Source organism: Magnolia sinica, chromosome 7 (genome assembly GCF_029962835.1).
Source record: "Magnolia sinica isolate HGM2019 chromosome 7, MsV1, whole genome shotgun sequence".
Taxonomy (NCBI): Eukaryota; Viridiplantae; Streptophyta; class Magnoliopsida; order Magnoliales; family Magnoliaceae; genus Magnolia; species Magnolia sinica.
Genome location: NC_080579.1, coordinates 86,847,339 through 86,863,750, shown reverse-complemented (window position 1 = coordinate 86,863,750; position 16,412 = coordinate 86,847,339). Strand labels below are relative to the sequence as shown.

Here is a 16,412-nt window from a genome sequence, read left to right as displayed (position 1 = left end):
GGGATGAATTTTCCTCTCAATCGTGGACATAATTATTCCCACCGTTTCCTGTTGCGTGGTATACTAGCGCTTTGGATATGCTTCGCTTTTGGGACCATGACCAAAGATGATCTTTAAAAAACAGTCCTTTTTTCTTTCTTTTTAAATTTTTTTTTTATATGGCTAGACTCCTATGCTAGTTTAGCACCAAGTTCAACGCAGACAGTTGCTTTCTGTACACGTGCTATGTGTACAGTTGAAGAGTCACCACATTGTTAAATGGTGGAAAATTAAAATAGGAGTCTACCCCATCTTTTGAATATACACTTAGAAAAAAGAAAATAAGCTAACGCATCTCACCTATTCCAACTGTGAGAGAGAGAGAGAGAGAGAGAGAGAGAGAGAGGAAAGGCAACTGAATTTCCTGCCGTTTTGAAGTCAATTTGACAAGAATTGAGAATCTTTCCTGGAGATTTTTCTGCGAAAAGATGCCAAACATCCTCTAAAAAAACAACAGAAACCAAACAACAAACAACATAGTGTCTAGCAATGAACCCTAAGCTATTATAGCTGAAAAACAGAAGAAGCAGAAGCAGTTTCGTGTATCCCTGCATCAACTGAAAATAGTTGCTGCTGCTGCAAGCCTGCAACATGATTGGGTTCTCTGTAGAGTTGCTCTGCCATGTCCTGCTCCTTTTTACTTGGCCAACATCATCCTCACAAACTCGTCATAGTTCACCTGCCCATCTCCATCCACATCTGCTTCTCGAATCATCTCGTCCACTTCGTCATCTGTTAACTTCTCTCCCAGATTGGTCATCACGTGCCGTAGCTGTTTATCCCACAATAACACAGCTCTTATTTCCACCCAAAATTAATAATAACGAAAATAAAATGCAGCTTTTTCATTCGTTAATAGGGGCAGCAATGGAGTGGGTCAACCCAAAGGTCGATTGGCCAAACCTGGCTTAGCCAGACCCACGCTTCTAAGCCTGGTTTGAGCCAAGTCAGTTCAGGTTCCAGGTAAGGATCAGACCAAAAATGAAACCCAGTTATATAAATGGGTTGGGCTCAGGTTCAACCCAACCCATAACCAAAACATCAATACTCGAAGACTATATAAGGCTAAACAAATTCAATGAAGCATAGTAAGCACCAAAAGTTTGCCCCCATATTATCTCCTCGCACCACCAAAAGGTGGTGTATGGGATTCTAGCAAGCATTTCAAACATCCACTGTTATTGGACAGTAGGAGATAAGTGCAAGCCACCTCTCAACGGAGCACAGCTGTGCACACTATATTTTCCCTTAATTTAAACAACACATGGACAAAGGACAGGGAGGAAGAAAACAACTAACCTCAGCAGCAGAAATGAAACCATTTTGATCCTTGTCAAAGACCTTGAAAGCCTCCTTCAGTTCCTCCTCAGAATCAGTGTCCTTCATAACAAGTGGAAATGGGAAAAGTTAGAAACGCCTAACAGAAGTTGGCAACTATCACTGCTAAATAATATTCATAAGGATTAGAAACACACAGTCAAACAGTGAGGTTTAGTACTCTAAAAGGAAGGGAAAAAAAAAGGGCCAAATGCAAATTCATATATGTTTGTATTTCTTCTTCTTCTTCTTCTTCTTCTTTTGGCCTAAATCTGGATCTAACTCATTTTCTTGTTCAGTCCCTGCACATCTGCATGCATACACATATATGCGCTTTATATTGCATCGATAGGTGATCATGATTTCAGGCACTTGAAAAAAATGATTTGCAGTTTAAGTGAAAATTAAGAGACATTTATTTGAATAGCTAGCAATGTTTTCTGCACTCAACTAGAAAATTCCTGGTAAATGATGATTCAAAGGGAGATCTATATGAATCAGGTTCTTGATCCTGATCTTAGCTGATCTATATGAATAAGATCCGTGATCCTGATCTTAACTTATTTCCTTGCTAAGTCACACACACCTGCTTGCATGACTAATCTTCACCTGTGATCCACTGCATAGTAACACGCCATGCATACCAGCACAGGAGTGAGATTTCAAAATCACACTAAAATCCCTCTCCATTCCTCTAAAACATAAACAAACACATGCATTGTGCACACCTACATCTGCAGTTTTTGCCAAACATGAAAACCCACTAAAATGTAACAATAGAATTATATATTTTGTTGGAGTGACATACAAAAGAACATGCATGCATGCCTGGAAATATGAACACACTGAATGGCTTTTCATGGACTTACATTGTAATTTGCATATTCTTACTTCCTACTTATCACATAATATATATAGAACTGGGTGCGGCTGTGACATGAAAGCTAAGCACTCAAATTATAATTGTCAACCAAAAAAAAAATCCCACTTGTTGAGCCCAACAAACATACTATTGGTGGGCCATCAAATTAAGGAACTCATATCCTGATACATTTAGAAGCAAGAGGTGTCCAAATTAAACTCACTTTCATTTTGCGGGCCATTAAATTCAGGAACTCAGGGAAATCAATTGTCCCATTTTGATCAGCATCAACTTCGTTGATCATATCCTGGAGTTCGGCTTCAGTTGGATTTTGCCCAAGAGATCTCATCACAGTACCCAGTTCTTTGGTAGTGATGCAGCCTACATTAAAGAACATCAAATTTATATTAGCAAAGTATTAGTGCTGCACATTACAGGGTTAACAACTAAATGCACTATAAAATACAAATGGAAGGGGATACAAAGTGACAGAGGAATGTTGTGCATGTTGTACATACAGTGCCTAGTATGGGAAGGGGTTGACCGGTTGAGTCCCAAAATGGGCAATCCAAACTCCTTTCATAATAACCAACTGGGTCAATACTTAATATAACCAATAGCATATGTTAGTTCATTGCCTTCCCACATTGTCTTAGTACCAAAGCCAGCGTGATTATAATCAAATGGAGAGTGTTGGTTTCTTTCCTTTCCTTCTTCTTTCCTTTTTTTTTTTCCACAAAGCATTGGGAAAACTGATCAGATATTAGAGTGTTTCATTCTTTTCAACCAGCTATCTTATATGAGCACACTGTTGCTGTTGAGCTGCTAAAGGCTCAACATTAGCAGAGATTGACTGTTGCAGGATGCAGCTATTAAGATGAAGAGCAAGAAGACAAGGAAGGATGGAATTAGAATGGAGCTATCCAAAGCAGACAAAGCATAATCATGAGATTCTAAAATGATGGAAAGCAATTTGAGATAGTTCAGTCATGAAAGAAGACTAGAGATAGCATGAAACATCAACTAGGATTCAAAGGCTTGAAAAGAGGATAAGGTACACGTAAAAGGACTTGCAATCTTGCAACAAGGTCGTCAAAAGGAGCACGAAGCCTTGTTCACTTATTGTGAATATGGCCATGTAACGGATTTATTGGCAAAACAAGATTTGTAAAGCTGAACACAAATAGCTGGGACGAGGCTATAGTGATGATGATGAATTGACGGAAACAATCAAGGTAGCATTAGATCCAGGCTTCATCATAAAAGTAAATACACTTTACAAAAATAATATTCAACAAGACAAACAAAATCATATTGACTCCATGATGCTACATGCTGCATGCCCAAAATGACTTTGAACTGAGATGCTGTAACTTCCAGCGATTTTGGTTGCGTGTTACCCGTATGTGAGTATGTACAGTAGCATTTATTCAATTGCACATATGTAGACCGATCGATTTTAATCATTTATCTCTAGTCTAGCTTGAATCTAAACCATAGGGAGTACTCTTCATCCATAGATCAAGCCATCCAACTGTTGATTCTTAAGACGAATAAGAATTAAATACTAGGGTATTCAATCTTCTAGATCCAGATTCCATCTAAAGGTATTCAATCGAACAAGAATTTCCGCAGCTTGAGAACCAATCAAAATTCTCTGTTTCTACGTTCCCTTCTTGGTCTCTTTGATACGAGCGTGCAATATAGCGGAAACTTCCGTGTGCGAACCCCACCAGTAGAACGATCCTATAGTTTTCTAACTACGAAAACTCTCTCTCACATCCTTTCTTAAGAAGAGGAATAGGGTTAGTTATTTAAGAAATATGAGGAATAAGAAGTAAGAGATGAAAGGGGGATAGGGAGAGATTTGTCGTTTCTCTCTCATTCAAATTTGGAAGTTTAAAATTAAATTTGCAATATTTCAAACGACCTAGATATTTGGGTCATTACAGGTGCTCTTAGTGTCGGACTTGACATTGTTTTGAAACCTTACGATCACAAGGTTGACAAGCGGGCCACGCAATGACTCAATTAGATTTGGAAGTCAGGAATATTCAAGATCAACAGCTGGAGTAGTTTGATGGAGCAGACAAGCGCCGTTAATGGTGGTTTTGGACAGACGATGAATCTTGACAAAACTGCTCTACTGAATGATTTAGATGTTTCATAGGAAGCTTGAAGGCCCACCAAATCAAAGGTCCTGATTCGTTCTACTAGTGGGGTTTGCACACGGAAGTTTCCGTTGTAGCGCATGCTCGTATCAAAGAGACCAAGAAGGGAACGTAGAGCAGAGAATTTTGATTGGTTCTCAAGCTGCGGAAATTCTTGTTTGATTGAATACCTTTAGATGGAGTCCGGATCTAGAAGATCTACGATTCAAATTTGATTTGGATAGAGATTGTGTCGCCGTAAGCAAAAAAGGAAAGGAGAAGACTGTGGACGAGGTGGAGAAGGATACAATGGCTTTGTTGCAGATGTGGGTTGTGTGCAAAAACTGGAATATCCAAGTGGGGTTCATGGAGATATTATGAGAGAAATCCAAGACGTCCATCAAGTCTTCTAGGGTAGGCTATGGTGGGGTTTCTGAAATGGAAACGATTAACGCCCAAGGTGACCACATCTAGGGGTCTCGGGTTAGCGAATGTACACAATAGAGAGTTACTTTGGGGCTCAAATTGGCTTTGGCTCCTGCAAAGTCCTATTGAGCCATTGCTACCTTCTCCAATTGTCAAAGCTCTTTTAGCAAATAATCTGATGAACAATTCGGATAAAGATGAGGGTCTCACCATGAAGAATGGTGGTGATCAATGGGTGCCGTCATCACTTGGGTTTGAACAGAGGACGAAAAGGGATGGAGAGAAGTCGAGTTCTGGTTCCAGCGTGCAATGTACACGCATTACAATTTTATTTCTTTTTCTTTTTCTTTAAAACAGATGGGTAGTCAACGGTGGTGATCAATGGGTGTGGTCATTGCTTGGGTTCGAACAGAGGACGAAAGGAGAGGGAGAGGAGAAGTCGGGTTCCGGTTCAAGCGTGCGCTATACACACGTTACAATTTTATTTTCTTTTTCTTTTCTTTAAAAGAGATGGGTAGTGGGACCCACTAAGATGCTCGAGAAATCTAACCCGACCATCAATTTTGTCATAATGTGTTAATATGGGTTCGAAAGTGAGGCAGATTCAAATCTTAAGTGGGCCACACCATGGCTAGAAAATACTCACCGTTGGAGACTTTCCTGAGAAATTGAAACAAACTCAATGTTATGTATATGGCATATGTTAATTACAATTTTGCCCTTTTTTATTGTCCCAACTTCTGTCGTCCATACATTCTAATTCTACCGTCCGAATGAGCTAAAATTTGACCCGGGCTTGTTATTAGTCATGCTCTTTCTAACACTCTTGTTTGGGCCTTGATCTCTAAATGGTGACCAAGATGCCTATTTAATGGCTTACACCTATCCATAATTCAAAACAACATGTATCAACATCTTATGTGAAAACTAACCGGTAGTTTTGGTGTATACCCTATGATCTTTCGAATGGTAGTTTATTTTGATATTTAGATGGCCCGCTTGGCGGATACAATTATGATAGACAGTCAGATGAAGGGTTAAAATTAAAGAAATTAGATAGTTAGGTATTGAATCATGTATATGGGTTATTGTATGGTCGGTTTTGTAAATAGATACGTCAAGGTATTCCGTATCAGTAATGGTGGCTGTAACAGCTGATACGGGGGCATAACGACTATTATGACCACCATAACGGTTGAAAATTTTCGTTTCCCCAAAAAATTCTGAAAAAATATTTAGTAAATATTCCAAATATGTATCTAATGTTTACACATCACAATCAAGTATTAAAACTAGAAACAAGAAGAAAAAAAAGGCATAAATACTACTTATCAATTTTTTTAGGAAAAAAAAAAAGGCCATTGGAGCTTCTATTCGCTCAAATCATTTCAATCTACAATTTTAATATTAAAAACTATAGTAAGAGTAGTTGAAATTTATTGTAAAATAATCTAGGAGAGTTTTTAGAATGAGAAAAGTAAAAAAAAAAAAGGGGGGGGGGGATGGGATTCGACCGTTACGGGGGGTAACAGTCGATATGCCCCGTAACGGCCTTTACGGCTACCGTAATGGTCGATACAGTCCCAAAAAACCAACTGTCTCGTTTCACCCTCGTATCGCATAACGGTCATGACCGTTACCTATACGTATTGGCCTTTACGAGCGTATCATAATGGATATGGAACACCTTGAGATATGTACAAATTGATTTTTAGATGGGGTCTATGTTAAGAATGTGCACCATTGGGTTCAAGTGACTTCTTCACATATGCAGGTTACTAAGATCGTAGATTTGATAGTAGGTTAAGCATATCTATAGGTGACAAACAAGATGAATGGATCGAAATCTCAATTTGATATGTGTATGAGCAGATATGGAGATCAGGTAGTTAGTTTACCATGAATGGGTGGTCCAAAATCAAAGTGGACGGTCAAATCTCTTTATATGATGGTGATAGGTTATATCAATGGTTGGTTTTGATGAGCAAGTGAGAATATTAAGGTATTTGATGGTTTGTCTTAAGAATTAACGGTTAGATGGATAACTCTAGACACTGAATTGGTCTTAAAAAATTTTTTTTCACCAAGTATTGGGTCTATGTTCCGAAAAGAATGAATTTTTTGGAATTTAGTAGGGATTACTTTTTTTAAAAAAAAAAATCTAAATAAAGTACTTCAGATAAGGACATTATTTTAACCAAAGGTAACCGTCAAAATGAAAAGGTCTGTCATTTGAACTAATAGTGCATCGGTTTGGGTGGATTGATTATCGGTTTGATGGTTGTTGTTTCTATCGCAGTTTCTTATACTTTGAGAATTCAAATTATGTTCAAAATTTTTTTGGAGATCCTATTATAAGTCCACTGTGTCTCTGTAAAGTTTTAGCTCATTCTACTAATTATAGAAAATTTTAAAATTTTCACGGTCAGGACTTACATTTGTCCAAAACGAACGAATTTTGACCATCCTGCACTAACTCCCCAAATCAGCATAGTGACTATTAGATTCGAATTTTCTAATTATTTTTATTTTAATTTAGACTTGTCTTCTTCAATCAGGCTTTTGAATGATTTTATAGTTACGAATTTTACAAGTTAAGTGATTCCTGGTGCCCAACAAAACCTTGTGGACTAAATATCCTTAAAATTAATCATAGTTTAAACTAACCCATCTCAATCTACACTATACTCAAATCAGAGCGGAGGGAACCTAATTGAAATATCTACGTTCTATAGCAACCAATAGGGGACTTAGTTTAGGTTTCTATCAATGTTTTAAATAGCAGTAGTGTGTTGCATAATGTTCAGCCCTCTATAGCGTGTAGTGTAGATAGTGTAGTGTGTAGCTTAAGCTACACGATACTTATATTTTTTAATGTAAAAATAGAAAAAAAAAATATGATAACTAGTAAAAAATATAAAACACCTAACAGATGATTCATTTTTTCAAGTATCATGCTCAAACAAATTATTAATTATCATTTATCAAAAGCTAATCTACATATATAAAGTTATAAAACAAATCAAATAATTATCGCATCAACAACTTTCTAAGAAAACCACTTTAATTAATAATGTCTAATTGAAACTGCAAGTCACAACTCACAAGTAACCAAAAAAAAAAAAGTCGCAACTCACAAGTATGAAAAGAGATAAAAATCCCACAAGTTCAGAGTATTACGTACAATATAGATGTCATCTATACGAAGAGGGGTTTTCTGAAAACACGCGAAACCCTTTTTATTTTTAGTTTTAAATGTTTTTTAGTGTGTGAACTTCACACCAACTTTAACAAAGGATCACCACCATTTTAAGTGAAAGTAAACATAAAAAGGTTTAGTTTTAACTTTACTTTTTAATATTTTTTTATGTTGTGAATTTTACATAATTATTAGAAAACAAAACTTCAAAAAAAAAAAAAATGAAAAAATACATTGTAGCATACGCTATGTAGCTGTGACGTACGTTACAAGGAATTTGCGCTATTTAGCTACACTACGTAATGCTACGAACGCTATTTGAAACAATGGTTTCTCTGTCTATTATTCCATACATCAATCAAATAGGAAAATCCTAAATGTCCAAAAACGAACGAATTCTCACCATCCTGCACTAACTCCCCAAATCAGCATAGTGACTATTAGATTCGAATTTTCTAATTATTTTTATTTTATTTTAGACTTGTCTTCTTCAATCAGGCTTTTGAATGATTTTATAGTTACGAATTTTACAAGTTAAGTGATTCCTGGTGCCCAGCAAAACCTTGTGGACTAAATATCCTTAAAATTAATCATGGTTTAAACTAACCCATCTCAATCTACACTATACTCAAATCAGAGCGAAGGGAACCTAATTGAAATATCTACGTTCTATAGCAACCAATAGGGGACCTAGTTTAGGTTTCTATCAATGTTTTAAATAGCAGTAGCGTGTTGCATAGCATTTAGCCCTCTGTAGCGTGTAGTGTAGATAGCGTAGTGTGTAGCTTAAGCTACACGATACTTATATTTTTTAATTTAAAAATAGAAAAAAAATATGATAACTAGTAAAAAATATAAAAACACCTAACAGATGATTCATTTTTTCAAGTATCATGCTCAAACAAATTATTAATTATCATTTATCAAAAGCTAATCTACATATATAAAGTTATAAAACAAATCAAATAATTATCGCATCAACAACTTTCTAAGAAAACCACTTTAATTAATAATGTCTAATTGAAACTGCAAGTCACAACTTACAACTTTAAAAAAAAAAAAAAAAAGGTCGCAACTCACAAGTATGAAAAGAAATAAAAATCCCACAAGTTCAGAGTATTACGTACGATATAGATGTCATCTATACGAAGAGGGGTTTTCTGAAAACCCACGAAACCCTTCTTATTTTTAGTTTTAAATGTTTTTTGGTGTGTGAACTTCACGCCAACTTTAACAAAGGATCACCACCATTTTAAGTGAAAGTAAACATAAAAAGGTTTGGTTTTAACTTTACTTTTTAATATATTTTTTTTATGTTGTGAATTTTACATAATTATTAGAAAACAAAACTTTAAAAAAAAAAAAAGAAAAGAAAAAATACATTGTAGCATATGCTATGTAGCTGTGGCGTACGTTACAAGGAATTTACACTATTTAGTTACACTACATAATGCTACAAAAGCTATTTGAAACAATGGTTTCTTTGTCTATTATTCCATACATCATTCAAATAGGAAAATCCTAAATGTCCAAAAACGAACGAATTCTCACCATCCTGCACTAACTCCCCAAATCAGCATAGTGACTATTAGATTCGAATTTTCTAATTATTTTTATTTTAATTTAGACTTGTCTTCTTCAATCAGGCTTTTGAATGATTTTATAGTTACGAATTTTACAAGTTAAGTGATTCCTGGTGCCCAGCAAAACCTTGTGGACTAAATATCCTTAAAATTAATCATGGTTTAAACTAACCCATCTCAATCTACACTATACTCAAATCAGAGCGAAGGGAACCTAATTGAAATATCTACGTTCTATAGCAACCAATAGGGGACCTAGTTTAGGTTTCTATCAATGTTTTAAATAGCAGTAGCGTGTTGCATAGCATTCAGCCCTCTGTAGCGTGTAGTGTAGATAGCGTAGTGTGTAGCTTAAGCTACACGATACTTATATTTTTTAATTTAAAAATAGAAAAAAATATGATAACTAGTAAAAAATATAAAAACACCTAACAGATGATTCATTTTTTCAAGTATCATGCTCAAACAAATTATTAATTATCATTTATCAAAAGCTAATCTACATATATAAAGTTATAAAACAAATCAAATAATTATCGCATCAACAACTTTCTAAGAAAACCACTTTAATTAATAATGTCTAATTGAAACTGCAAGTCACAAATCACAACTTAAAAAAAAAAAAAAAAAAGTCGCAACTCACTAGTATGAAAAGAAATAAAAATCCCACAAGTTCAGAGTATTACGTACGATATAGATGTCATCTATACGAAGAGGGGTTTTCTGAAAACCCGCGAAACCCTTCTTATTTTTAGTTTTAAATGTTTTTTGGTGTGTGAACTTCACGCCAACTTTAACAAAGGATCACCACCATTTTAAGTGAAAGTAAACATAAAAAGGTTTGGTTTTAACTTTACTTTTTAATATATTTTTTTTATGTTGTGAATTTTACATAATTATTAGAAAACAAAACTTTAAAAAAAAAAAAGAAAAGAAAAAGAAAAAATACATTGTAGCATACGCTATGTAGCTGTGGCGTACGTTACAAGGAATTTACACTATTTAGCTATACTACATAATGCTACGAAAGCTATTTGAAACAATGGTTTCTCTGTCTATTATTCCATACATCATTCAAATAGGAAAATCCTAAATGTCCAAAAACGAACGAATTCTCACCATCCTGCACTAACTCCCCAAATCAGCATAGTGACTATTAGATTCGAATTTTCTAATTATTTTTATTTTAATTTAGACTTATCTTCTTCAATCAGGCTTTTGAATGATTTTATAGTTACGAATTTTATAAGTTAAGTGATTCCTGGTGCCCAGCAAAACCTTGTGGACTAAATATCCTTAAAATTAATCATGGTTTAAACTAACCCATCTCAATCTACACTATACTCAAATCAGAGCGAAGGGAACCTAATTGAAATATCTACGTTCTATAGCAACCAATAGGGGACCTAGTTTAGGTTTCTATCAATGTTTTAAATAGCAGTAGCGTGTTGCATAGAATTCAGGCCTCTGTAGCGTGTAGTGTAGATAGCGTAGTGTGTAGCTTAAGCTACACGATACTTATATTTTTTAATTTAAAAATAGAAAAAAATATGATAACTAGTAAAAAATATAAAAACACCTAACAGATGATTCATTTTTTCAAGTATCATGCTCAAACAAATTATTAATTATCATTTATCAAAAGCTAATCTACATATCTAAAGTTATAAAACAAATCAAATAATTATCGCATCAACAACTTTCTAAGAAAACCACTTTAATTAATAATGTCTAATTGAAACTGCAAGTCACAAATCACAACTTAAAAAAAAAAAAAAAAGTCGCAACTCACTAGTATGAAAAGAAATAAAAATCCCACAAGTTCAGAGTATTACATACGATATAGATGTCATCTATACGAAGAGGGGTTTTCTGAAAACCCGTGAAACCCTTTTTATTTTTAGTTTTAAATTTTTTTAGTGTGTGAACTTCACACCAACTTTAATAAAGGATCACCACCATTTTAAGTGAAAGTAAACATAAAAAGGTTTGGTTTTAACTTTACTTTTTAATATTTTTTTTATGTTGTGAATTTTACATAATTATTAGAAAACAAAACTTAAAAAAATTAAAATGAAAAAATACATTGTAGCATACGCTATGTAGCTGTGGTGTACGTTACAAGGAATTTACGCTATTTAGCTACACTACGTAATGCTACAAACGCTATTTGAAACAATGGTTTCTCTGTCTATTATTCCATACATCAATCAAATAGGAAAATCCTAAATGTCATATTTCTAATTCCAAGGGATCTACAAATTATGAAATTTAGTAGGATACATAACCTATAAGTCATTCTATGTTTTAGAAAAAGGCTCTCTTTGATACCATTTTGTCATGCCCCGCAATTCAGATACAAAGTATGCACCATCATATCCGAGTTATGGACTGTGACTCGTACACCAAGTGTACTAAAACTATGTATTTTTAGTGTTTTCCATAGGCACGAAATAAAATGTCTTCTAAGTTCTCATCCATAACCATCATTCACGCATAACAACCATCATTCAACACCCACATTCACAAACACTCATCTTCATACATCTATAATAATTATAAAAAATACTAATTATTCCGCTAAGTCCATCCATTTGAAATACCACGAGATCAAGTCCAAATTTTCAACTTACTAACAATAAAATACTTTAAAACACTTCCAACCAATAATAAACTTCTAAACGCAACAAAAGAAGTAGCATGAATTCCATCTAAACATATTAATGGTTCAGCATGTTCAGCTCATCTTCTTTAAGATAGGGCCATTGCCCTTGTGGATCATCCATTGGTTCGGCCTCCTATCTTGGAAACTGAGCAACTGTCTCATCTTCCACAAAATTTGTATGGTTTTTCCATCAATATAACATCAGCTGGTCAGGCCATCATAGTTCATGCACATCAAAAATAAAGTAGAAAATGCATGGATGTTATGATTTTCTAATTATACCATATGAAGTAATTATTAGAAATAAAGTAGGAAATGCATGGATGTTATGACCTCGATTGATCGACAGTTCATTGGAACTTTTCATTTGAATTAGAAATATGATATTCTAATTATATCATATGAAGTAATTATAATCCTTAATCATCTCGAGACATTAAAATGGTCGGAGCACTTTAGTTAATCAATTGGACCCCACATGAAAAGATAATTATCTATGGGTTGTGGGTGAGATGTAAAAGGATTCAAATTTGACGGTTGGATTCTCCATATGGACGGCCCTAAGTTAGGATTTGATCAACCAAAGGTGAACTAATCATATATGTCTAGATAGTAAACGATGAGCTAATTGAGGTAGTTGTCAATTGATTAAAAGTGAGGTGACATCTTAAAATTCACATTACCAAAATAGAGGTGAGTGATCCCAACATGTTTCCTCTCTATTGTGATTAAAGTAGTCATTTGATTATTGTGTTCGCTTTATTTGCTTGTATGATTGTTTAGCTGAATCTATGTTAAAATGATATTAATGGAACATTATGCCATATGTGACAAATTATTAATATGATGCATCAATCATTTCCATTCATCCATGCCATGCATATCGTTCCTGCGTTGTTTCCCTGGGGGCACTCCCTAGAAGACTTGTAGGTACTTATAGTACCAAGTGACCTAGGGGGCCATCCCTGGATGCCCACAATATGTGGAAGCCTACCAAGATGGTCGAAGCTTACACCAGATGCGGGAGATGCGAGTTGATGGAATCCAACTCAAGCAAGTGAACTGATCAACCCACTTGATGCATTTATGCATCATGCATCCCATAACATCCATGCATTTTCTACTTTATTTATGACGTGCATGAACCATGGTGGGTAAACTCACTAGGCCTAGCCGGCTGATGTTATATTGATGGAAAAAACCATACAGATTTTGTGGAAGACGAGACAGTTGCACAATTTCCAGGACAAGAGGCTGAACCAATGGATGATCCATAAGGACAATGGCCCTATTTTGAAGAAGAGTTGAGCATGATGAATCATTAATATGTTTAAATGGAATACATGCTACTTTCTTTGTTGCGTTTAGTAGTTTATTATTGCCTAAAAACTTCAAGTTGAAAGTGTTTTAAAGTATTTTATTGTTGGTAAGTTGAAAGTTTGAACATGCTCTTGTGAGATTTCAAACGGATGGACTTAGCGGAATAGTTAGTATTCTTTATAATTATTAGATATGTATGAAGATGAGTGTTTGTGAATGTGGATGAGTATTTATGAATGTGGGTGTTGAATGATGGTTGTTATGCGTAGATGGTGATTGTGGATGAGAACTTAGAAGACATTTAATTTTGTGCCTTTGGAAAACAATAGGAATACAGGGTTTTAGTACACTTGGTGTACGAGTCATAGTGACTCATAACTTAGATCTGAGGGTGCACACTCCGTATCTGAATTGCGGGGCATGACAAATGCAACAAGTTGAAGCTATTGAAAATTATCAGGAAAATCCAAGAACAATGAATAATGCAAATATCCAGGCAATTCATACATTCAAAACTTATTTATCTTTGTGCAAATAATATCCCTTTACATAACAATCAACCATGCATTCTGCAATAGGAAAAAGAAAAGCATAGAAATAGGCTCTGCATGTAACTGTCATTATGAAGGCAAAACAAAGCCCAAGTACTGGTAAGTTCTAAGAAGGCTGTCTTGTTAGTCAAATGCACAAAAGCATGCACACACATTCCTAAAACAAACACACGTTTTGTTCAAATCATATCTCCATTTGACTGAAATCAATTTATAATCTGAAATAGAGATGACAAAAATCCTATGAGCAGCCTCCCCGAATTGGAACTGGCAGAGTATCGCTTTGTTGGGGTGAACTTACTGCTCCTGGCTCTAAAAAGAAAAGAAAAAAGAAAAAACAACCCAACCATAACACACAACATTATAGCAATGTTGAACTTTTCCATCCTTCAAGATCGCCAGAGAGAAAAAGCACTTGTTAACGAGTCTCAAGTAGCGCATGATTAAACCGGGCATCTTTTGAAATCTAATGTTTTAGTGTCACCCTTCCCCACCAGCTCATCAATAGAAGGGCAAACAGATTGAGCATCTGACAAATGATTTCTTTGTGTTCTGTTGTACAAGACAGATGATGGATTAAACTGATTTTTTTCTTTTTCTTTCTTTCTTTTTGGTATTCAGTTGCTTGTGAAAAAAAGAAAAGAAAAAAAAGATAGATAGATAAAGAATCCATAACCATCTGGAAAATCATATTGTTATCACTAATCAAAATTCATCACATTGAGGCCCACCAGAGTCCCAGTAACCACAGGGGCATTCCCTCCCAGTCTAAAAAATAAGATAGGAAGCAAAAATGTCTTGCAGACAAATAATAACAGCTGGCAATAAGAACAAATACCATTGTCTCAAGTACACAAATCCAAATCAAAATCCAACTGCAAAATGTATAATAAGGACAAACAACCCATATGATATTCCAAGTCGGGCATGCAAACATTCATGCCTACAGAGAAAAGAACAAAAGTACACTCAACAGAACCAAGCAGGGCATCTATATACCAAATACCAAAGAATGAACCACAGAAAGGAAAAAACCAAAGCATCAAAAGATGCATTCAACAGCATATGGCATGTAGTAGCCAACTTCAGACTCAAAGGAAGAAAGATCCAAAATCAAATAGAACAACAGAAACAATAGATTTATTTATTTTTAAATAAAAAATAAAAAATCAGCAGCAGCAACAACAACAACAAGAAGCTAAAGAAAGCAACAGCAACAATAAAAACAACGAGAAATGAGAAATAAAATGACAATGGCAAAAACTGCAATGAAAACATGAGAGAGAAAAAGGCATTGAAAACAACAACAGCGATGTATCGAAAGCGCCTGCACAAGGTAATTGAACGCGGATTTTCACATGCTCGTACCAGATCACCATTACCAAGCAGATCAGAGAGAAAATAACATGAAAATATCTTGAAATTTCATGATGAATCAGTCTAATTTGGCGCAAAATATCATGAATTTCGTGATTAATCAGTCTAGTTTGGTGCAAAATATCATGAAATTGCAACCAAACGCAGCCTTATGCATTTCATATCCTAATTCCATCAGATCTGCCAAAAAGAGCTATTTCTCAAAATCAAAACTGAAATCACCAATTCTAACAACGCGATCAGATCAGAACGACACCAATACCAAAAAAAAAAAAACGATCTGGATCGCTTCAAAATAAGGAAACCCAATCTGCCCGCGTATGATCTCGATCTACCACGGAACAGCACAGTTCCAAGCCCTAGAACCGAAAAATATGGTTTTCTAGGGTTACGAGACCGAAAACAGGGTCTAGAGAACGAGAAAAAGAGATACAGAGATCGAAATAAAGGCCTCAAAAGGGGGGAAATCAGAGAGGGAAAGGGATCTACCATCTCCGTCTTTGTCGAAGAGACTGAAAGCTTCCTTGAATTCGGAGATCTGCTCTTCTGTCAGCTGTTCTGCCATTCCGTCTCTCTGCTTCTCTTTTCTTCTTTCGGAGGTGTTGAAATGGGATCGGAACTTGATCGAGAAGACCCGTTCAAAGTGCAGCGAATGCTATTTATCGGGATCTTCGAATTCCCTGCTGTGGACAGATGTCAAGATCGTAAAGGTAGAAGGTAAGGACGGTCGGTGGATATGTGCTGACGTGGTCATAGGTCTGCTTTATTAATCAAGTGGCGGATCAACTTGTGGCGCAGATCATATTCGGATGTCATCCTCCAACAGATGTAACGCAGATTGGCGGTGGCCCGGGCGTATATATTCGTGTGCTGGGGCTGCTTAGGGCGGCTTGGTTTTTACTTTCTTGTTCTATTATAGTTTT

At 35.4% G+C, this 16,412-nt stretch overlaps 1 protein-coding gene across 1 annotated transcript; it reads right to left on the bottom strand.

Annotated features, from left to right (window-relative positions):
* Nucleotides 1–380: 380 nt before the first annotated feature.
* On the bottom strand, nt 381–16,136 carry LOC131251612 (calmodulin-like). Its single transcript, XM_058252450.1, has 4 exons — nt 15,979–16,136; nt 2,442–2,599; nt 1,339–1,419; nt 381–811 (listed from the first exon to the last, which is right to left on the bottom strand). Exons 1-4 carry the CDS (start codon nt 16,052–16,054, stop codon nt 677–679), a joined length of 450 nt encoding a protein of 149 aa, XP_058108433.1. The 5' UTR covers nt 16,055–16,136; the 3' UTR covers nt 381–676.
* Between the last annotated feature and the right edge of the window lie 276 nt (nt 16,137–16,412).